Below are 21,284 nucleotides of genomic sequence, written 5' to 3' on the forward strand. Positions count from 1 at the left end.
TTAACTTTGACTTGACTTTGGCAATAAATATTCTTAAAGTAAAAATCCAGTTATTATATTTATTTATAAAGATTTATTTACCAAAATAATACTAAATATTATTAATTAACTATATTATAAATCTAGAGTAATTTTACATACTTTGAGGCTAGTACATACGTGTTAGGTATAAAGTGAATGCACTATAAGTCTGTGTCCACGACCCGCTTGTTGCGAGTCGTTATAACCCGAGTCTATGGTAGGTCACTCCTTATTACATAACCTGGCTTTTTTATAAACCTTAGTTTAATGGCGTTTAATTGTCATGTAATCCCGGGTTTATAAATTAAGCCAAGTTTTGTGATAAGGTAGTTTGTCTATGTCGTATGAGATCAATGCCGGCCGTTTTGTATAAATAAATATTTTAACTAAAGCTCTCTGGAGAATATAAACAGTCACTACAGGACACTTTTCATTTTGTTGTGACGGTCCCATTTAATTTAAGTACATTTGTCCTAAAAGTGTAAATAGCTATATTCATTTTTGTTGTTACTAATAGGAAATTGACCTTAGTTAATAATATAATTAAATATATAATTCATTTTATATTTATTTTATATATGTATTTTTATTTGTAGGAAATGTTGATACATTTCCTACAAATAAAAATACAAATTAAATCATCAAATCGAGTACCTACCTAGTTGCGAACAACGTAATAATGTGACTACTAACGCCATCTATCGAAATTTGAATATATTCCTGTTGACCCAATTTTATTCAATGATGTATTTGTACATATTAATGTAAGTCTCAATTTCGTCCTTTGATGTCACATGCAACATTTTTTTTAAGTAAAATTTAAATATTATCCTATGTCACGGTCCCATTTTTACGTGTCCAGTAGTGAGCGTATATTCTCTTTAAAAATCAACCACACAATCACACAGCTGTACAATAAATGCATATCTCTCAACATCCAAGCGGCTTGCACTGCACCCCTAGCTCCGTACACCAGCACTCCTGACACGGCGTGGACAGCTCCGCGATGATCCTGCCCACCCTGTACATCCTCCCATAGATATTACAACCAGCCAGCTTTAACAACCCAGCTCCAACAGGCAGACCAGGTCCTGGTATCCCAAGGTTTGGAGGCCTCGGCGCTGACGTTAATGCCGTATCTACTTCTGGTCTTTCTGTAGTTCTTTCAACTGGTCTTCTCGTGGTCTTATTCGTGATTGGTTTAGGAGTAGTCCTTTTGATAGCTGTGGCTTCTCCGAGGACCAAATGGTCTATCCTATTGACAGTGGCTGGTGATATCTTTGGTGGGATGTATGGTAAAGCTGGTAGTGGTATGAATGGGTTCACGGTGGAAGGTGGGCTCCTAGTAGTAGTAATAGGTACTGGAGGTTTCGTAGGTGCGGGCTTTTTGACCGGAGCTGCCGTGGTGGAATCATAGCTGTCACTTAATAGGTATTTAAGGACGCTGCCGAAACTTGAGAAGCCTTCGTCTTCATCTTCGTCTTCGTATTCTGATGAAGTGTCGTTGACCTCTTTGATGTCTGGCTCAGGAGGAGGAATTGTAGGTTTTGTGATAGGTTTAGTACTTGTAGTAGGAGCTAGAGTAGTTGTGCTTGGTTTTGTTTCATTATTTGTTTTTGGTGTCTTTGTCGTGTTGATAGTAACATTTCTTGCCGATGTGTTTTCGTTTACTTTTTCAATTGGCTTGAAGTTAGTATGGATTTCCACAACCGGTGGTTTAATAGTAGATGATGGTTTCAAGGATGTCTTGTTTGTTTCAGATTGAAGATTAACGCTAGCTGTATTATTCTTGATCGGTATTTTTTCATCAATGACGTTGATTTTTGGTCTTTCCGTTGTCGGTGCAGCGGTAGTCGATGTTGTTTTGTTTTCTGAAAATTTGTAAGAATACAATATTACTGCACAACATTTCAAACAAATCTAATAAACAGGCTTAATTGAATAACGAAAATGAGTGGTTCTACAAAACAATATCGTCGTCAGATTTTACCTGTCTTACAAACGATGTCCCCACAGCACTGGTCGATAGAGTCAGCAGTAGGCGTCTTGAACTCACACCCAGGTGGAGCTCGGCACAGAGTGGGAGCACAGCTCAGGCGTCCCCACGTACAGAGACACTCACTGCAGTCTATCGTCAGACTATCACCTTCAGGGATGCGGTGACCTTGCTCTGTTGTACATTCACCTGGAAAATGTTACAACTCGAGTTTAGATACAGTATATACAGACAGATGCAGTATGGGGTATAATTGCTCGTTTTGTTTTTGTAGTGTTTAAAGATTACTTTTTTTAAATTTTGAAAGCTATCAAATATCGTTGATTTGATATTGTAAATCGGCTTTCACTTTAGCGAAGACGTTTGAAATGGATAAAACAATCAGGGTTTTTTACATACCTTTGCTAATGTCCAGTTGCATAGACGTAGTGAGATGAGGTACTGCCGGCCCTGATGGTGTGCTGGGATATACTGCGTAGTACTCGTCAATGATTCCGGGGCCTTTCGGTATGAAGCCTCCTGGAAATTAAGAATACTTTTGTAGACAAGAGGCCTTTTGAATAAACCGAGTATTCGTCCCATTTCGTGTAGTGTGATATTAAAATTAGGTACAGTTAATGCTATGACAGAGTCATATATATCAATTGGTAAAATTTGTGTCTTATAAAAGCAACATAATTTGTTTGTTACCTTCAGTCTCAACAGGCGGTGAAAACAAATTAACAGCTGGAGTCTCCAACTCAAATGTAGAGCTTGCGACAGGTGCTTTGGTCACAGCCTTCGCTTCATTGAGATGACTTCCAAGAGACGTGGACACCGTGTACTCATGGACCAGGTCATTCTGCACAGGATATCTGTTACTGGTCAGGTCTACATCATGGGTGTAAGCCGGTTCCTTCTCAGAAATGAACACGGGGTACTGCGTCGGATGGTACGTGTCTTCTCGTCTGGTGAAAGATGTTTCTTTGGTGTCTGCTGGGTAGTAGACTGGGAACTTGTCTTCGCGTTCTAACATGGGGTATGTGAGGGTCTCTTTTGGTGGTTCATCGTCTACCACTGCGTCTGCTGCTACGAAGGGGATGATTCTGTAATAGAAAAAAATATTATAAGTGAGGGAATAAAACTTAAGATTAGCGGTCTCTAGAACATATCTATCTCTCAAGTTAACCCAGCAGTTAAACATTTGTGAAAAGTTAAATATTTCAAGTTCTTCATAGTTTACACTTACTTCTTAATCGAAAATATTTAATTTTATTGGAAGCTAACTTACTTTAAATTCGGCAATGATGGTGGCAAAGTAGGTTCAGTGTAATCATAATCATAATCTCCTTTAGTTTTCTTTGAAGAGTTCAATGTATCAGCCAAGTCAGAAATTGCTATCTTAGATACCGTAGCTAACATGGGCCTAGACGTGGAATTAGTATTAGCGTTCAAAGAACTTGTTACATTGATTGTAAATGTATCATTTTCATCGAAATCTCCGTTTACCGATCTGTCAGTGATGATGTCATTTGGTGAATACGTTTGAGCTTCTATACCATTCACTATTGGAACTCTAGGAAGGGCTTCCATTAGAATCTTTTCCGTGTCATTATGAGTAAGACTCAGAGGTAACGAAGTGGATGATAGTTCTGCAGTACAATTAATAGTCCCATTAATAACTATTTTTACAGTTCCTTCAGGCTGTTCTGTGGTCTTCTCCATCACTTCTTCAGTAGTCTGCGCTATTAATTTTGCTGCAGTTACAGCTTTCTGTGTAGTTGTTCCATTAGTAATTGCAGTGTCGTTATGTGGGCTGTCACTTGTACTGGGTGGGAGGTCATTGGCCTTTCGCTTGACTTTCGTAGTGGTGACCAAGTCGTTCTGACTTGGAGTGTGTTTTGCTGTGAAGATGCCACTGAGTATTCTCTTGGTGGTGCTTTCGGTTACTTTGGTGTGTTTCTGTGCATGTAAAGCTCTGTCGTCGTTCCTTTTTAATAATAGAGCGTTGTATTGTATTGGTTGTTGGTGGTACATGTTCCCTGAAAATAATAATATGATATGAATTTGACGTTATACGTTTCATGCATCGGAGCCCACATTCTTAACAAAAAGTTGAACACTAATAATTTATTTCCTAGCTTATAAGAAAATCTATTATGATCTCGCTATTCTACTATTTACATTTATCTTCTATGACTTAATTTACAGGATCCCCATAATAGAAGAAGTTCACCTCTATGCGAGTCATGTTCACACTTGTACTGATGAGCACAGCAGTCTCCAGGCCTCATGATGGGCTCACAGCCATGCAGCGGTGGAGCACAGGCCAGGGCTTGACACCGCACAGCCCCCTTCAGGCAGAAACAAGCTGTGCAGTTCGTGCCAGACATTACACGATCTCCTTCTTGTACACGCCTGCCGTCCACCTCACAATCTGGAAAAGTCAATTAAAAAACATGAATATGCTCCAATCTTTTGCTATTTAGGTCAATTTTCGAATTCCATGAAGTAGTTCGTACAAATTTTCGTAGTTATAGTCTACAGTTTGAGTCTCAAATCTAAAGACGGGAAGTTAATTGACTGACTTACCAAATGGATGTTCTTCAGCCGGTGGCGCGTCATGATCACAGTAGTATCTCTGCGGGCAGCAGGCACCTGGAGTGGGTCTCGGCACGCAGTGAGGAGGGGGAGGCAAGCAGGTGGGCCTCACGCATCTCCTCGCGCCCTTCAGACAGAAGCACTGCTCGCACGCCACGTTGGAGGACATGGCCGACCCCGCCGCGTACACCGTCCCTCCCTCCACACAAGCTGGAAACACTCAAGTAATAATTTATAATCAGCCGTAGCATTATGATACGCATTTGATTGCAAATATATATGGGGAATATTGTAGCTGAGACCATCGAACTAGAACTTAACATGGGGATCAAAGAGGAACTTCTTTCGAACATGTTCGATGTGTATATAGTAATAAGATTGTCTAAAACACCCAAAGAAGATGGAATTGTATTGGTTTTTAGTAGCTTTAAATTAACTTCAAAGAATAATAAAGGGTGGAGAGTATTGTACCTTGAGTGGACGAAGCAGGTGTGGCTACTTCTGAGTAGTCGTCAAAGCGAGCAGCAGCTTCGTGCTCCATATTCATGATGCCATCTGGAAAAAGAAAAAAAAACTAAGTTTAAAAGTAACAAGTGAAACAATCTTGAAGTCAACCCTTTCCCACCAGCTAGGATACGTTGCTTGCAGCAGCGCTAAATCCTTTTTTTTGTATGCAATAGCGATTTGTTCAATCAATCCAGCTCACACTGTAAAAAGACATAAAAGATGGAACTTTTTACCTGGACAATGTAACTCAGGACAGCAAGCTCCTCTCCGGTGTCGCACATAGCATCGTTTAGGCGGCGGATCAGGCAGGGGCGCGCACGCCCGGCGGCGGCAGGACAGCGCGCTCCGGGCGCACACGCAGCGCAGGCACGTCTCGCGGGTCGTCACCGTGGCGCCGCTCGCGTGCCAGCGACCCTCGTAGAAACATCTGGACGTGAGGCTCGAAGGTTCTGGAAAACGTTATAAAATTATTTCTTTACTAGCTTTTGCCCGCGACTTCGGCTGGGATTTTATGTCCGAAGTCACAAAATTTAGAACATAAAATCTACCTGCATGCCAAATTTCAGCCCAATCCGTCCAGTGGTTTTTGCTGTTCGTTAATATAATGGTATATGATAGATCACTATGTCAGTCACTCGGTTACCTTTGAGTTATCATATTTAGATAAAATAAGGCATTGTATTGCAAAATTGCACAATATCGGACTAATCACTCGCCCGGGAGGCTCTTTTAATGCCAGTGAATTATTTTTTCTAATGTTAGAAGACTTTGTTTTCTTACCAAAAGCTCTGTCAATCCTGGCTATCTGGCCAGCTCCATCAAAATGATCTGTAAAGTAAACATACATGGTGAGTCACTGTAATTTCTTATAAAATAAAACCAGTATTATTTGACACCATGTCGACAACACCAGTTATTAGCGAACATTAAACTGCCTCAGTTTTCGATCGTTTTGATAATTGCCTGATAAACCCCTATCAAAATTCAGTTTCCGAGAAACTTTGTAACAATCTCACACCGTTTCGAATTCATTTAAGAAATAAAAAAAGTTTTATTTAGCGTTTAGTGAAGTGGTAGGAAGTCAATGTAGTTTTAAAGTTATCTTTGCCCTCGAGACAGAGTAATTTGATGATTGTTAAATTGATAAATACCAGATTCTAACTAACGATAAACAGGTCAACTTCATATTCCAAATCAATTCAGAGAATATCATTTTTAAATTTCTAGGGATCTCAGGTACAAACATTGCTAGCCGATGAGTCAAACTATCCATCGCCGGAATCCAATGATATCCTATCGATATTAGCTTTATAAGTTGCTCTTGTTAAAATATTCGAAGCAGCAAAATACTTTTTGTGGTTTGGTATAGTTGAATCAAACGTGCCTAGTATATTGCACTATCATTCGTACTTAATCCTTAAAACCGCGTTTATCTATATTTATTTTTATCACATTTCTTAAACATTAATTAATCCCATACAACTTGGAGGACAAGTTTCAAAATGTTAAAGTAAATCAGTTACATATTTAAACACCTATTCACCTGTCTGCTAAATGAAGCGACGTTAAATGTAAGTATGTAAACAACTGACCAAATTTCTTTTATTTAAAGGTGACAAAGCTATAGATAAGCTACCATAGCTAACCCAAAACGTCACAATGGTAACCCGGTTCGAAGCGCAACTCGTAAATCCACTTGCGTGGTGACCGATACATGAAACTTGTTCAGCGACTCGTCTCATACATCAACGCTAACTGGCTTCGACACGTGGTACAGACAGTACGAACTATAGTTAGATATGGACATCAGATATAAGCTACCGATGTTGAGAGATAACTATCGTCTGCTGTCGGCTGTCGTGACTCATGTTTGTAATACTTCCTGTATATTGTTGTAAATAGAAAGGAAGAAGTTATGTACAAAATTATAGTTTTTCTTAGTCATATTGTTATGTACAACTTCACTTATTATACCGACATATCATCATATCTGTTATATTTGAAGGAGTAGGCAAAGTTGTGAGAAATACGCGCACGTTTCGCAATTAACTATGTTAGTCCCATGTAATAAAGGGCGAGCGTTTGGCCATATATAGGGCATTTTTCCGAGTCGGGAATCGAACAAGGGACCTCGCTGTCAGCAGTCCGCGCCATAGAGACATTCTTCACTTATTATGGTGATGTGTCATATATAATCGTATAGGTCCGATTATAAAATATGTATTAAGTTCAATGTTTTTACTAATAAATTAATATCGATTCCGATTCCGTACTATCTGAAAGAAGCAAATTAGATGCTGTCAGTGTGTCATAGAAGAATGACTTAATACTAACAAGTCCTATGTGTGCTAGTTTGAGTGTGGGTGTGTGTGTCTGCGTATTCGCATGTAACTCGCATCTTTAAGTCTGTTCTGGGAGTAGGGTTGCCAGATCCAGGCTGATCATTTCCTGGACATTTCTGAGGCCACGAACAGATTCAGAGTATTGGTCTCCGCTCCTAGACTGCAGTAAGTAGGAGTGATAAAAACCAACAAAAAATATCGTAAAAAAGTAGCATTTTTTCATTCCGGGACGGCAAAGTAAAATTACTAGAGACAGGACAGCACGAAAATGTCGGGACAATCCCGGAAATCCCGGCCACCTGGCAACCCTATCTGCGAGACGTTGCGCGGGGTCCATAAAAAGCCAGACCAGTCGGCGGTCGGTCGGCGCGGTGCGGCGTGGACCGGAGTATTATGCCATTTGAACCAATAGCCGCGACTTATCGCACACAACATCTGAATTGTAATTTAGAGGCTTCACTTGCAGTTTTATGTCATGTTTGTGAGACTCAGGCGGGATTATCGAGATTGGGTTTCTTACTAACTGTAATTTGATGTAATTCATTGTTGATTAGTTTTTTTTATAAGATTAGGTACGTTTATCCTGCTCTCATGTAGACTTCAAACAATCGAGATAACACTGCTCTTGACAGGCAATAAATAGTAATTATTACTAACAAATACAAACTTTAGAAACGCTACTATGACGCAATCGAGCTTAAATAATTGTCATATTAACTTCACCGTATTAAAAGTTACCTTAGTCCCATATTTTAAAGTCAAGTTTCCCAATGAACAAACAAACCTGAAGATTCACTCACCACCTGCTGCGAAGGCATTGAACCTTAATGCAAACAGCAATAACATGTGGCGATATGAAGTAAAACCAGTGCTATTATGATCAGTGACCAGGAACACAGCGACGCGAGGAGGTCTGCGTGAATCGGAACTGCGACTTGAATGAGCCACCCACGCGGGCATAGAAAACAGGATGGTTTTACGATAGGTTCAGATAACTAGCTGTAAGCTTAGTGGATAGTGGATATTTCAGCGTAGGCTAGTTATAATAGGGATGTGCGTTATATTCAGTAAAGAAGGTTAAATGGTGAAGTATCGGTGGACCTCCACAACTTCCTAACTCCGGGCAATCTCTCAGAAACTGTTAACAGAAATCACAAAAAATACTTTTTGGCCAGGATTCAAACCCGAGACCTCTTGAGCGGCAGCATACACTACCGGCCGCGCCACAGAGGCAGTTCGTAATGCGGTCAGTTCAAATCGTCCGTGGTGAACTACATCGATAATGAGTAATGATTATGCTCAATATTATTATTAATATTATGTACGTCTCTTTTATATCTCGGGACTACAGAGTCCCGGACATTTGGAAGGCGTGCGTGGGGCCGAAGCCAACACGTAGAGGCCCTTTTAGGCTTTAATCTTTCAATTATGTATGGTGTCACAATCCGGTGATTATCCCTGTTCACACTATAAAATGCACCCAAGGACAATCACCGGACTGTGTGGAACTATGGCAAAACTAATGGGAAAAACTACTTGGGCTATTGGGGTGGGGTGCTAATGGACATGGGTAATTGGGATCTATGGGGACTATGGCACCTGCCGATAACAATGTTAAAAACACGTAAGAATGGCAGGCGGAGACTTGCCAACTCACAAACTGGGCCCCCTAAACTAGTCGCTTAAAATGCAACAAGGGGGCAACAGGGACGTGAGCGGCTGAAGGACGGAGAGGCCTCGCTGGACGTTAAACTCAGATCACTTGCTCCCTGAGGGTCCGGCATCACTGGCCCACTAGCCATCTTACGCTCAGCATCCGTCCTCCGAACAGAGTGGGAGCTCTGCTCTCGCGACTCCACTCTGGACGGCCAATGAAGGCAAGCCAGAGGCGGGGGACCGCTTCCTCGTCAGATTTCACTCCGACCAGCCAACTAAGGCAAGCCGGAGATGAGGAAGGGTGTATTATTATTAGCAACATAAAGATTTATTGGATTATATAAATTTGTAATTAGTCTGTAAGCTTTCTTAAAAATAAAATAAAATAAATATTAACAGAATCTAGGCGCTATTTTAGCAATTGTCTACAACTTAATTAGGTTACATAATTCGCTTCACGCATCCCCTTAGCGCAGCCCTGGTACCAATAAACGTAGTCGTTACTAGCCCACCTGGACACTAGCAGTAAACCGAGTATGAAATATCGTATAATAGATGTGCGGATTATTATGATATTAAGTGCTCACTGACTTGTAGGTGTAGCCAATTAGATTGTAGAATAGATTTCAAATATATTTTACTAGCTGATCCGCGCAACTTCGCTTGCGTCACATAAGAGAGAATGGGTCAAATTTTTCACCGTTTCTGTAACATTTTTTACTGGTACTCTGCTCCTATTGGTCGTAGCGTGATGATATATAGCCTATAACCTTCCTCAATAAATGGGCTATCTAACACTGAAAGATTTTTTCAAATCGGACCAGTAGTTCCTGAGGTTAGCGCGTTCAAGCAAACAAACAAACAAACTCTTCAGCTTTATAATATTAGTATAGATATTAGATTATTCTCAATGTGCGTATACGATTATAGTAAGTAATTAAATAGTTATACTACTTACTTTACTACATGGCACTAACATTGTAAATGACGAAACGCGGACGGATTTCGTACACTTCTGCCTGAACCATCGGGGTTTACAGGCGTGAAATCATGTATGTATGTATATTATACTTTATTAATAATTCATATTAATCACAAGTTTACATTAATAATAATTTAAGGTCGTTGACATCCAAGAATCCTAAAGTTATCTATCGTTATTTTGTCGTTTGTTGCCAAAAATAACTGTTAAATACTCAATTTTTGGAAGAATAATAATCTTAAACGGTCCAGAATTAATACGGAGCCACTTTTGAATGAAAACATTTGCATATAAGTAGGTATAAAAAGTTCAAAATCAACTTCCAGCGAACATAAACGTTTATGAATTAATTGGTAGTATCCGAACACCTGTGAGAAACTAGACATCAACAAAAAAAAAAGTAATATAGTACGACAACTTTGTAGAGAGCCATGGCATGTACCATATTATTATGTCTTGATTATAATAAAAAATCTATGTATTTCCTAAATAAAGTTGCTAATTGAAACTGGCCATTGTGAGTTGCCCAATCCTCTATAGTCGGAAATATCGAGTATCGAAAGTTTGATATTTAAAATGTACTCCCAAAATATATAAATACATAGTTTCTATGACGTCTGCTACAGGTGCTGATCAGGTTTTCATACAAAATTTCCGATAGCTAGCCGGTTGTCGGTAGTCGATAATGATAGAGAATCGAACTACAGGTCACTGATGTTCGAAATTGATAAATGAATGATTCTGCATTTTATACACCTCCGCCAGCCGCAAACCTTGCATATTATACTGCTCTCTACTAAGTGGTTGGACTATAGACGCTCGTTATTTGCACAGTTTCAAATGTACGAAATTGAACGAGTGCGGTTAGATCAACAAACGTTTTATGAACAGTTCATCTCCGTAACTGCTGTAACGGCCGATTGAAGCACTTCGAACAAACTGGTTTAATAAGTAAAAAAGTCGAAAGATCTATTTTTATATTCATTCACAGACGTCTCATTGGATTTGGGTGTTTTGTATGTTTGTAAAGTATATACACTGTTTGAATAAGATTGGAGCTTTTTTTTGCTTAGAGTAATACACGTTGCGGAAATTGTTCCCTACTACATACTAGTCCAATCTAATTAGATCACCTTAGATTCTATTTATTCGCTCTACCAAAAACGATTTATTCGCGTAATTAGTGTTATATCAAAGTTCATAATTCTTCTCTTGCAAAAATATTCTTCGAAATCGTTCATACATTTGTTACATAATTTAACATTTATTTTCAAATCTCAACTGTTCTTTTCAACGTCTCCCGGTAACACGAAGTCTCTTGGCAATTTGTGTGCAATTTGCAAAGAGGTCGGTTCACTCTCAGCCGGTCTGTTCTGTATAATTTGACAGAGGTCCACCGTGACTCATCGCTCGGAGTCTCGGACCCTCACGAAGATTAAGCACTCTGCATGCACCTGGCGAAAACCTGTTCATTTTTTGTTTTATATTTTATGTATCTGGCTCAATGGGATTTATTTACGAGATAAGTTTTTTAAATCGATCTTATCGCAAACTAGCTGACTCGCGCTGCTTCGCTTGCGTCACAAAAAAGAGGATAGGTCATAATTTTCTCCGTTTTTGAATGATTTTTTACTAATGCTCCGCTCCTATAGGTCTTAGCGTGATCTTATATAGCCTATAGCCTTCCTTAATAAATAGGCTATCCAACAGTAAACTATTTTTTCAAATCGCACCCACAATTCCTGAGATTAGAGCGTTCAAACAAACAAACTCTACAATTTTATAATATTAGTAAAGATTCGTTTTTTTTTCGTACCGCGATGTGTTCGGTTTAATTTAATGAAAGTACTAGCAGTAATTATGATTGTAGAACATTAAGTGCTGTATATTTCACGGTGTGTGGTCGTTAGTTCTGAAGCGAAGTTGTAAGCGCGTCGCCGTGACTTTGTGGCGAGAACAATGGCCGGGTGAGTGTGGTGTCACTTCATATGGTCCAGTGCGCTTGCGGTCACACACTGCACTGATAAACGTCAGCAACGTAAAAAGTTTACACCGTCATTACATGGCTTAGAAGACTCTAAGCCCCCTTTTTTCTGAAGAGTAGATAGAGTGGTTGAAACTACTTATTTATTTTATTCTTTAAGAGGTTTAATCGCCTTGCGATTATATCTCCCAGTGAAGATTCTCAAAGGAAACTCCTCCTTGGGTATTTATGAATTCGACTATTAAGACCGAATCGAGTAGGTAACTTATTCATGATGAGTAATTTTGTGAACGAGAATAAATCAAAACATGAATGTAGATCATAGTAAGAGTAGTGTCAGCCAAACAATGTGAATCAGGCACTACATTGTACACGTGAAAACTGCTAATTAAACATTTTGTAGTCCAATTACATTTGGTTGTTAATAACTAACTACAGTTAAGAAGTAGCATGTACTCGCTATCCATCATGAGAATCAACATTTAGAGAATGTTAGTCATATAAGTACAATGGAGGTTTCTTCCAAACTAGACCGTGTGAGTGACTGGCGACCGTGAATTAACATGACATGCCTTCAAAAACCTGTCACAACTCATTTTGGCGAAATTTTTCCCATCATTATAGTATTAAAATTTTTGGAATACTTTCACAGATTAACTAAAGGTTTGCAACGACTACTTAAGTTGGTAACAGGGGCGGTACAGTCGCAAAAGCTTTTGTTTTGTTAGAAGGTTATCATAGTAAATTTGATAGGGCAACTCTCACCACCTCTGAATACACTAACCATGTTTTGTAGCCTGTAGACGTCCTACAGAATTTGGTGACTTCCCGGTGTCAGGAGTCGGCAACGTATCCATACGATGAGGATACGATTTAAATGTGTGAGCTTCATATATTGAGTGATTGTAACTAACCACATACATAAAACTGTTCATCATCGGCGTTGGCAGAGCCTTAAGAATAGCATTTGCTACGATCTCTACAAACTCATTTTGCTCCATTCACATTTTGTCATACATGCTTTCAGTATCAAAGTAAAAGTGTCATTTTCTTTAGTAATTACAATTATTAGAGCAAAACAGAACAATGAAAAGTCGGAACTACTTAAGATCTCTTTTTCGTGTAATGAATATGTTGAGATCATTTCATACGCTGTTGGTTTCATGTTCACTCACGTTTTGAACACAAAAAAAACTACTCGTGTTGCACTTTATTTTTTATCCTAAAAAGTTATATACATAAGCAGTAAAATAATTAATTAAAGCTGAAAATAAGCTTGACGAGCGTTCGTGATCTTTTATGAAATTTCAAGTACGAGATCTTTAAATTAATTCCTGGCCAAATGTTTGCAATCGTGAAATGCATTATAAAGGCATGTTCTTTTTTGCGGTTTTTAGTATTTAGTATACATACTGTGGTTTACATTTGATTTTTTTGATGATGGTGTTTGATGGCTAAACTTCAGTCATATAATTGAAACGTCTCCTACTGATCACTATTGTAAAGTTAAAACTTTACTAATAGTTCTTTTATAGCTTTTTTCATGCACTTATTGCATATCAATTGAATAATCTATACATAACAGCCGCTCCATGTGTAAGGACACCAGTTACAGTCGTATCACTTAGTACATACCTCACGATCAAGCTAGACAACCGAACGTTATAATAATATAATGAATACAATAAATAATAATAAGTCCGTTAATTTGCGCGTCATATCATAAGCGTATATGATGGTAACTGTATCGACACAATGGTTCCCATGGCGGCCTGATGGGAACCAGACGGAGTTTCCGCTCCGTGGACTTGCACGGGAACTTGACAGGGTTGCTACTACTGAAAAAGACTATAAACTTTGACATAGTTAAGCTTTTGTACTAGACACTGAGAGTGATGAAACCTAGTCTTATTTAATATTATCAGCCCATCCTGTCATTCCCACTTTAGAGTAGAGGCCTCCCTTCCTTCAATCTAAAGTTTTCCTTCCTGTCTGAAGCTTCAACTTGTCATATGCAAGTTATCATGAGCACCAGTCGTGAGCTGGACCCAAGTTTCCTTCCAAAACAATAGAAATGTATGAGTCCATCACCGTCAAAAGTCTTTTTGTGACTGTTCATTGTAACAAGGAAAAGTCACAAAAAGACTTTTACTAAAAAAAATACGTATTTTTTGAGGTTAAACATGTCCAGAAAAGATAAATATATAACAGCCTCGCTGAACGATGGACAGGTAATGTTTTAGCGCGAACAGTCGGTACGTTCCTCGGAGAGTACCGCAGACTCCCGGGAATCGACAACCGGTTTGAACTTAGTCGATACATCAATTACACGGGATATGCGAAGGTCAGACTATGGTTTTTGTAGCGAATATACGAGACAGATCATGTATGTGCTATGAATCAATGAAATTTAACCGTCAATTGGATAACTAGACGTTTAATTATATTTGATATCAAGACAGTTTTTTTACATGAAAATATGTTTAATATCATTTAGGTACAATAACGCTAAAATACCGTAAAGCATAGTATGAATTCCCTAATCAGCTTTCTGAAATGATTTTTTATTAATTGCTTTTGGAGGAAAATAATATTTAAAAATAGAAAAGAATAAAACATAGAAGAAAATATTCTAAACGTTAATTCCCAAATATTTTGAGAAAAACCAGAAAGACACATTTGTGATACATTTTATTTCTGTGTCAGCCCTACGTAGTGGGCAGTTGAGTCGTCTGACCATTGTCTCACAGATCTGTATCTACGCACCCACAGTCGCTTGCCGACAACCGCTAACTGTACCATCGCGAGCTTTTGTACACTCGTTATGTACTCATTGATCATTTATTACATTTAATTTTTGTTAAACATAACTTATTTAGTAACCGTACGTTTTAAATTTGAATACTTATAATTTAACAGACATAACTTGTTGACCTTTATTTTTAGTGCATTATAAGCAGACCAAGGAAAGGTTTTAGACTCTTACTAAGTGGTGGTCTCTGGTCTTTGTCTGCACGTATGGAAAGAAGTCGTGATGTTTGTAATATAGGTATGTATAAACAACCCGAATCTTTCAGTTTGAAAAGTTCAGTAGCAATTCTTGAAACTAGTGATAAAACATTCCTATCCGGAGAACCAAATCCAGGACCTCGTTACTAGCTGTCATTTGTCTTACTTCTTTACTGTAACGCTAGTTATTGTATACACAACGCGTGGGTGTACATCAAATTCATTATTTTTAGAATTGGACTTAAGTATATTTTTATAGTGTCTAGATAGCAAACACTCAAAGTCTTTGGGTTTTCCCTCACAATATTAAAAATCAAATATCCATAGAGCCATAGAGAGTACCGTTAAGTAACGCTTTACATTCTTGATCAAACAACGTGATATTATTGTTGAACCGCGAACAAGTTCAAGTATCAAGATAATATAACAAGATTATACATTTTTGGTTTCGATATGCGTTGAGAAATTAATCGTGATTTGGGTTTTTGTATGAAGTTCAGTACTACACTTTGTATAAATCAAAGATTTGGAGATAGGACGAGGCCGCTTTTGATTTAGAGCGAGCATATTAATAAAAGCTTTTCGACATTGTTGCGTCATTGTGGATGTTGGAGGTTCTTTTTATTGTGATTTGAGGAACTATTCTTAAATAAAAATAACTTAGTTTGGTCTATCAACTAAAACAATCGTCTTATGTACGTGCTTATCAGTCAAAGTCGGAGACAGCTTAAACCAACAATATAACGTGTAATAAGTGTCAAACAAATAAAATACACGACGTATAACACGGTCATTTGATCCTTACAGTCCTGAATAACAGACTCAAAGCCTTAACCAGTATCTAGTAGTAAGAGTCATTGGTGAAATAAACGGCACCGTGCAGTTGCGATCGCCACTGGCTACAGTCGCTACACTCGCCACCCATCACGTATTCCGGTTACACTGCACACAAACTGCCTTTGTGTGGACGCTCATTCATTGACCACCACACTCACGAGCAGTAACATGTGGACATTTGTTATATTTCAAGATATTCCTTACATTTATGGAAATAAAAATACCAGTCGCTTTAAGCAGCATACAGTACTGGGATTCTCTACTACTATTGACTATCAACAACCAGCTAGCTATCGATTTTTTTAGGAAAATCTGATAAGCATCTCTAGCGGGTGTCAAAGGAGTAATTTTTTTCAAGTACATTTTGAACGACAAATTCTCAGGACTTACTGTAAAGTCGGTACTATACCGACTGTACAGAATCGCGATACTGCACCAGTGATACGAACATGTTGAGGTAATATGATTTCATGTTGCATTAAGTATCAAATGATGCATGTATGAAGGATATAAATCGTTTAGCCTCTACGAAGGAGGTATTTATAAGGCTTTAAGCAGGCAATTTTTATTAGCAGATTAGGGGTTGACTAAAAGGCAGTGACTATTTGGCTGAACTTAGATTAGAGTTAGAGTAAAGCATACAAGTATTGCAAAGTCAGAATTGAAAACCTCCAGCTATGCTCGTGACTGCACACAACCAATCAACCAAATCATCTTCAAACATTCTGCCCCCTTACTACTTTAAAATAAGGCTTACTTTTGACTAGATCATGTGTCACATGTATCGACAACCTAACCTACACATATGCCATCAACTTTACTCCCTTACAATAAAGACTATTATTGAATGAACGAAGTGCGTAGTGCGTTGGTGTTGATATAGCGGACCCTCACATTTGCATAGATTACGGTAGTGAACTCCCAAACTCGTAATTTATGAATGGCGGCGTGAGATTCCACCAAACTATTGATGAAACATCGGTCTGTCAGTGTACAATATTTAGCCATTTTAAAAGTATGTTTCTCATTGTCTAATAAGTATTTGTTTCGGTAATATATTATTTTTTCTATGATAAGCATTCAAAATCACGTCTATTTATAAATAAAACATACATATTTTTGGTCAACGGCACACGGTCGTCTGATTGCAAACTAAGCAGTGCTTGTACTATGATAACCAGACAACTGACAAACATAATTATATACTTCTAAATACATACTTATATAGATAAATTAACATCCAGGCTCAGAACAAATACTCGTGCTCATTACATAAATATTTGTCCCGGGTGGGATTCGAACCCGCCACACGCGGCGCTATGGTTATTGTGGCAAGGTGATCACTTTAACCACTGCGCCAAACTTGCAAGTTTGGCGCAGTGAAAATAAATAAATAAATAAATAACAACAAAAGATTGCATATGACTAGCGGTGTTGAGTCTCTTTGTGTACTCATTGGGCGGACTTACTTAGGAATAATGCCAATCCTCGGCAAAGCTAGCTCTATATAAATAAGGAAAATACAACAAACTGTACTTTAGCAAACATAGTGCAAGAATAACCTTTGCTGTGGTGCTCAGTCATTAGTCTAAAATCTCTAAATATACATTTTAGTTCGCGATATTACCTAAACATTTTACATAAGCACTATTGAAAACACCTAATTTTATTTCTCGATTAGAAATATAAAACAAACGTTTAAAAAATCAGTTTGCAGTGTTAGAGTTGACAAATGAAAGTCAGGTGTAGGCGAGATGTAGAGTCGTCTCTATTGTCTCATTATTATGTTAATGTAGAGTCCTGAGCACATTGAGGCCGCTCTATTGACATACTAATACATAAATAACAACACGAGGTGCACCGACCACCACCTTATGATAAAAAATAAATAAATAAATGCATAATATATCTTTATATATATAATTCTTCTGTAAGAGTGTATGTCACTGAACTTCTCTTAAACGACTGGACCGATTAAGGGGATCTGAGAATGGTTTAGATGATTTAGACGTGTAGACAGGACAACGTCTGTCGGGTCCGCTAGTATATGTTTATAATCAAAACGTGGTATGATACTTAAAAAACCTTGCCTCATTTATGTCAACATCTTTTCATATTGTCTCATCTTTGGGTCTCTCCCTACCCATATGGGAAAAAGCCGTGATTTTGTGTATGTTTGTAATTATAGCTCGTATCAGCAGTGAGACATCTATGTGCATACGCATAACGATTTGTAATCCACAAAAATGTGCTCGCAATATATGTCAAAAACCGAACGTTGAAAGAATTTGAAACTATTCTATTACCATAATTACCTGTATAACCTACTTATTTTGGTATTAACAATAATATATTCTAATCCCGTCATATTTTTATGTGATATGTGAGTGTTCTCATTCTTCAGTGTATGTACTACAATGTACATTTTTGATAGTGACACAGAAAAGATGCATAAATTATTTCAATTTTGTGTTTCATGCGACTCTACATTCCAAAAATATTAGTTAAAAATGTAATAATTGCTCTTGCGTCAATAACTGCATGTTGCCAATAATTGTCTAGTTTGAAATAACTAACAAAACATGCAATAATGTTATTACTTAAATTGCTTGTTAAGTGGTTAGCTAATAAAATAATTTAGGAATTTTAATAACAACGAAAGATTGGAGGTCGCGACGTTTTAAGAAATACTGAAATGATCTGCTAAATTAGACAGTTACTGCTTTTTTTCTATTATATTTTCAGATTATTAACAAGACAATAATAATACTAAAATATTATATTACAGTACATTACTTTTTGCTAAGTCTTAAAAACTTAACGATCGTGGTAAAGTTCAAAACAAACTCTCAAACGCGCGTTGAACTCTTTTGTATGAACCGTTGAAGTTGCTCTTTAACGAGACATGATACTAACCAATTAAGGTGCATTGTGGTTTTTTCTCTCATAAATCTATATACAACTTTAATTAAATCGATCTAACTGTTCAAATATAAAAAATAAATATGAGTACGGTTTCTTTTTGTAGTTTTAAATTTTGCTTTGAGTGGATCACTTTACAAAGTGAAGTTCGTGTCCATGTCCATAAGTATCTGCATATAAATTGGGTCTATTAAACAATTATTGTGATTGTTTAAGAAAACAGGAACCGTGTTGCATGAAATAGACAGTTGACTTGTACTAAAAATTCAAAATAAATGATGTGACATCACACCATACAAATATGTAAATAACACAAACCAGTTTGAATGCGACTTCAAAATCTTTACCTGTTCCATTGAAAAGTAAATGAAATAAATATTTTTCATACATACGTTTAGACGAATATACTGATCTCCAAACAAAACACAACTCAACCAGGAGCACAAGGAAGAGTAACCGATAAATTTAAAATGGCAAAAGTATGATGACAGTAACTTGAATATTATCGAGAAAAATTATACCCAACTCAAAAAAAAACCCGTGGATTACTAGAAAATTTATGGACTCGTAAACTTTGTCACTGTCACAGTTCAAGTGGGTAGCTTCTTAATCGTACTTAGGCTGAAAGTTTGTGTGCCTTATTAAGGCATTTTACATTGTCATTCGACATGACAAAGGCAGTAGTTAAATCAGATCGAAGGCTTGAATAGATTCGACTAGTACTAGACGGTTAAATGACTAAAATAATATACATAATAATGATTTAAATCCTGGTTTCTGCAAATTAATGCAACAATCAGACCAAATTTTGACATCTGAAATAACTTTAACACTAAATTGACCACGAACCACACGAAAGAAAGTAAAAATTTCAAAAAGGTGAGATGAAAAAGGCAATAAAATCAAAAACTGGGCGTTTTATCCTTCGCATATATCACTGGGGTCGTCGACCGGGGATTTGCATGGCGACCTGCGCACACGCAGCCGAGCAGCGCGGCGAGCGCGAGGAGCGCGGCGGCCATGATGCGAGCGGTCACGGCGGCGCGCGACACTACACTGAACCACCGACCACGGCCGCGCCGCTCACGACCGACACCATGCCCAATAATTGCCTGGATTAAGCTCGTATTATGAAGCCCTAGAGAAGCTTTTAATTGACTACTTGGAAAATCACATCAAAATGAAATTGTTGGTTGAAAGTTTTCTGATGTCCGCACATTAGTGACGCAGGATTGGATAGATTTCTTGAGGGTTTTCTATCAAGCAAAGATTATTTACACACCTATCGCATTACTATCATTTGAAATTTCTACATTTGGTACTTCTGTATTTCTGTTAGGGTATTACATGTACATTTTTGTGATTTTCGACCATTTTCATTTATGTAACTTAAAAAGTTCTATCAAGAAACTTAGGTAGGTATTATTCAGAAAATGAGGTTGGCTTAAAATAATTGGATGTCCTTTTTGTTGCGTACAATTCATTTGGCTTTAGTATATAAACACTTTTTGTTGGGACACAGTTTAGTGTCTACATTAAAGTAGGCACATCATATTATTATTTTGGTAGAAATACATAGATCTACTCACGAGCTTACTTTCAGTATAAAACGATATGTCGTTAGCAACTTAACTCTATGGTGCGACCAAATCGCCGCCCGCCGTCAGGGGCTTTGTGAGAGTTTTCTTCAAAAACATTTCACAAACATAGTCTCATAGTAGCCTTCGTAAGTGGTCTCGTATTGACATAGCAGTCGTAAACTGTGTAAAATCACAAATATAACGTCTAACTTTCCTGTCAGACATTTTTGAGTCTTGGGATTTCCAGAATCGACGACTGCAACGTCTCAACGGGATCATCATGTGTGGAGACTGCAAAAAGAAAGATGCCCTCGAGCGCATCTTGTGACAAAGGAGACACAGCTTTATGTTATTTTACCTTGATTTTCCTTTGAATTAGTTTACACTTTATCTTCTGAACATCCTTATGTTCAGAAGATAAAGTCGGATTCGATTCCCGGTTGTGGCAAAGTGAAATTGGTCTTTTATAGTTCATATTTGAATATTTCTCAATACTAGCTCAGAATTAGGTTACATGCCCAGTATACATATAGCACAGAATAGCACTAATGAACTTTGTCAATAATAAACGTGGGTGTAATTCATGCCTTCACCTGCGGCTATGCAATCTTTGTCAGTTCACTGATACGTCAAAAACATTATTATCATACGCCTCTATTGTCACAATCAGTTAAAGATGTACATAAACCTTTAAACTACAGTGTAGTTTAAAAGTCTATATAGACAGCTGAAGATCTGTAAATGATGTGTGCTAAGTGGGTGGTCTATGATTGATCAGTGATTGCCATTATCCGGCTGGCGGTGGCAAGTGGCAAGTGTGGCACTTAGAGGATATCGCGGATCGGATTGTTAATCGCCTCGTCAATCA

The 21,284-nt window shown here is 37.8% G+C and overlaps 1 protein-coding gene across 2 annotated transcripts; it reads right to left on the reverse strand.

Annotated features, from left to right (window-relative positions):
• Nucleotides 1-56: 56 nt before the first annotated feature.
• Nucleotides 57-19,880, reverse strand: LOC142987879 (uncharacterized). 2 transcript variants are annotated; one of them, XM_076136822.1, is made up of 11 exons: nt 19,807-19,880; nt 5,885-5,932; nt 5,338-5,553; nt 5,069-5,152; nt 4,589-4,807; nt 4,233-4,433; nt 3,288-4,038; nt 2,708-3,102; nt 2,417-2,536; nt 2,012-2,206; nt 57-1,892 (listed from the first exon to the last, which is right to left on the reverse strand). In XM_076136822.1, the coding sequence occupies exons 1-11, from the start codon at nt 19,856-19,858 to the stop codon at nt 952-954; spliced, it is 3,222 nt and encodes a 1,073-aa protein (XP_075992937.1). In that variant the 5' UTR covers nt 19,859-19,880; the 3' UTR covers nt 57-951. The 2 variants fall into 2 exon arrangements, with proteins under 2 accessions (XP_075992937.1, XP_075992936.1); XM_076136821.1 differs by having other exon boundaries at nt 4,589-4,816.
• Between the last annotated feature and the right edge of the window lie 1,404 nt (nt 19,881-21,284).

Source organism: Anticarsia gemmatalis, chromosome 4, assembly GCF_050436995.1.
Source record: "Anticarsia gemmatalis isolate Benzon Research Colony breed Stoneville strain chromosome 4, ilAntGemm2 primary, whole genome shotgun sequence".
NCBI lineage: Eukaryota > Metazoa > Arthropoda > Insecta > Lepidoptera > Erebidae > Anticarsia > Anticarsia gemmatalis.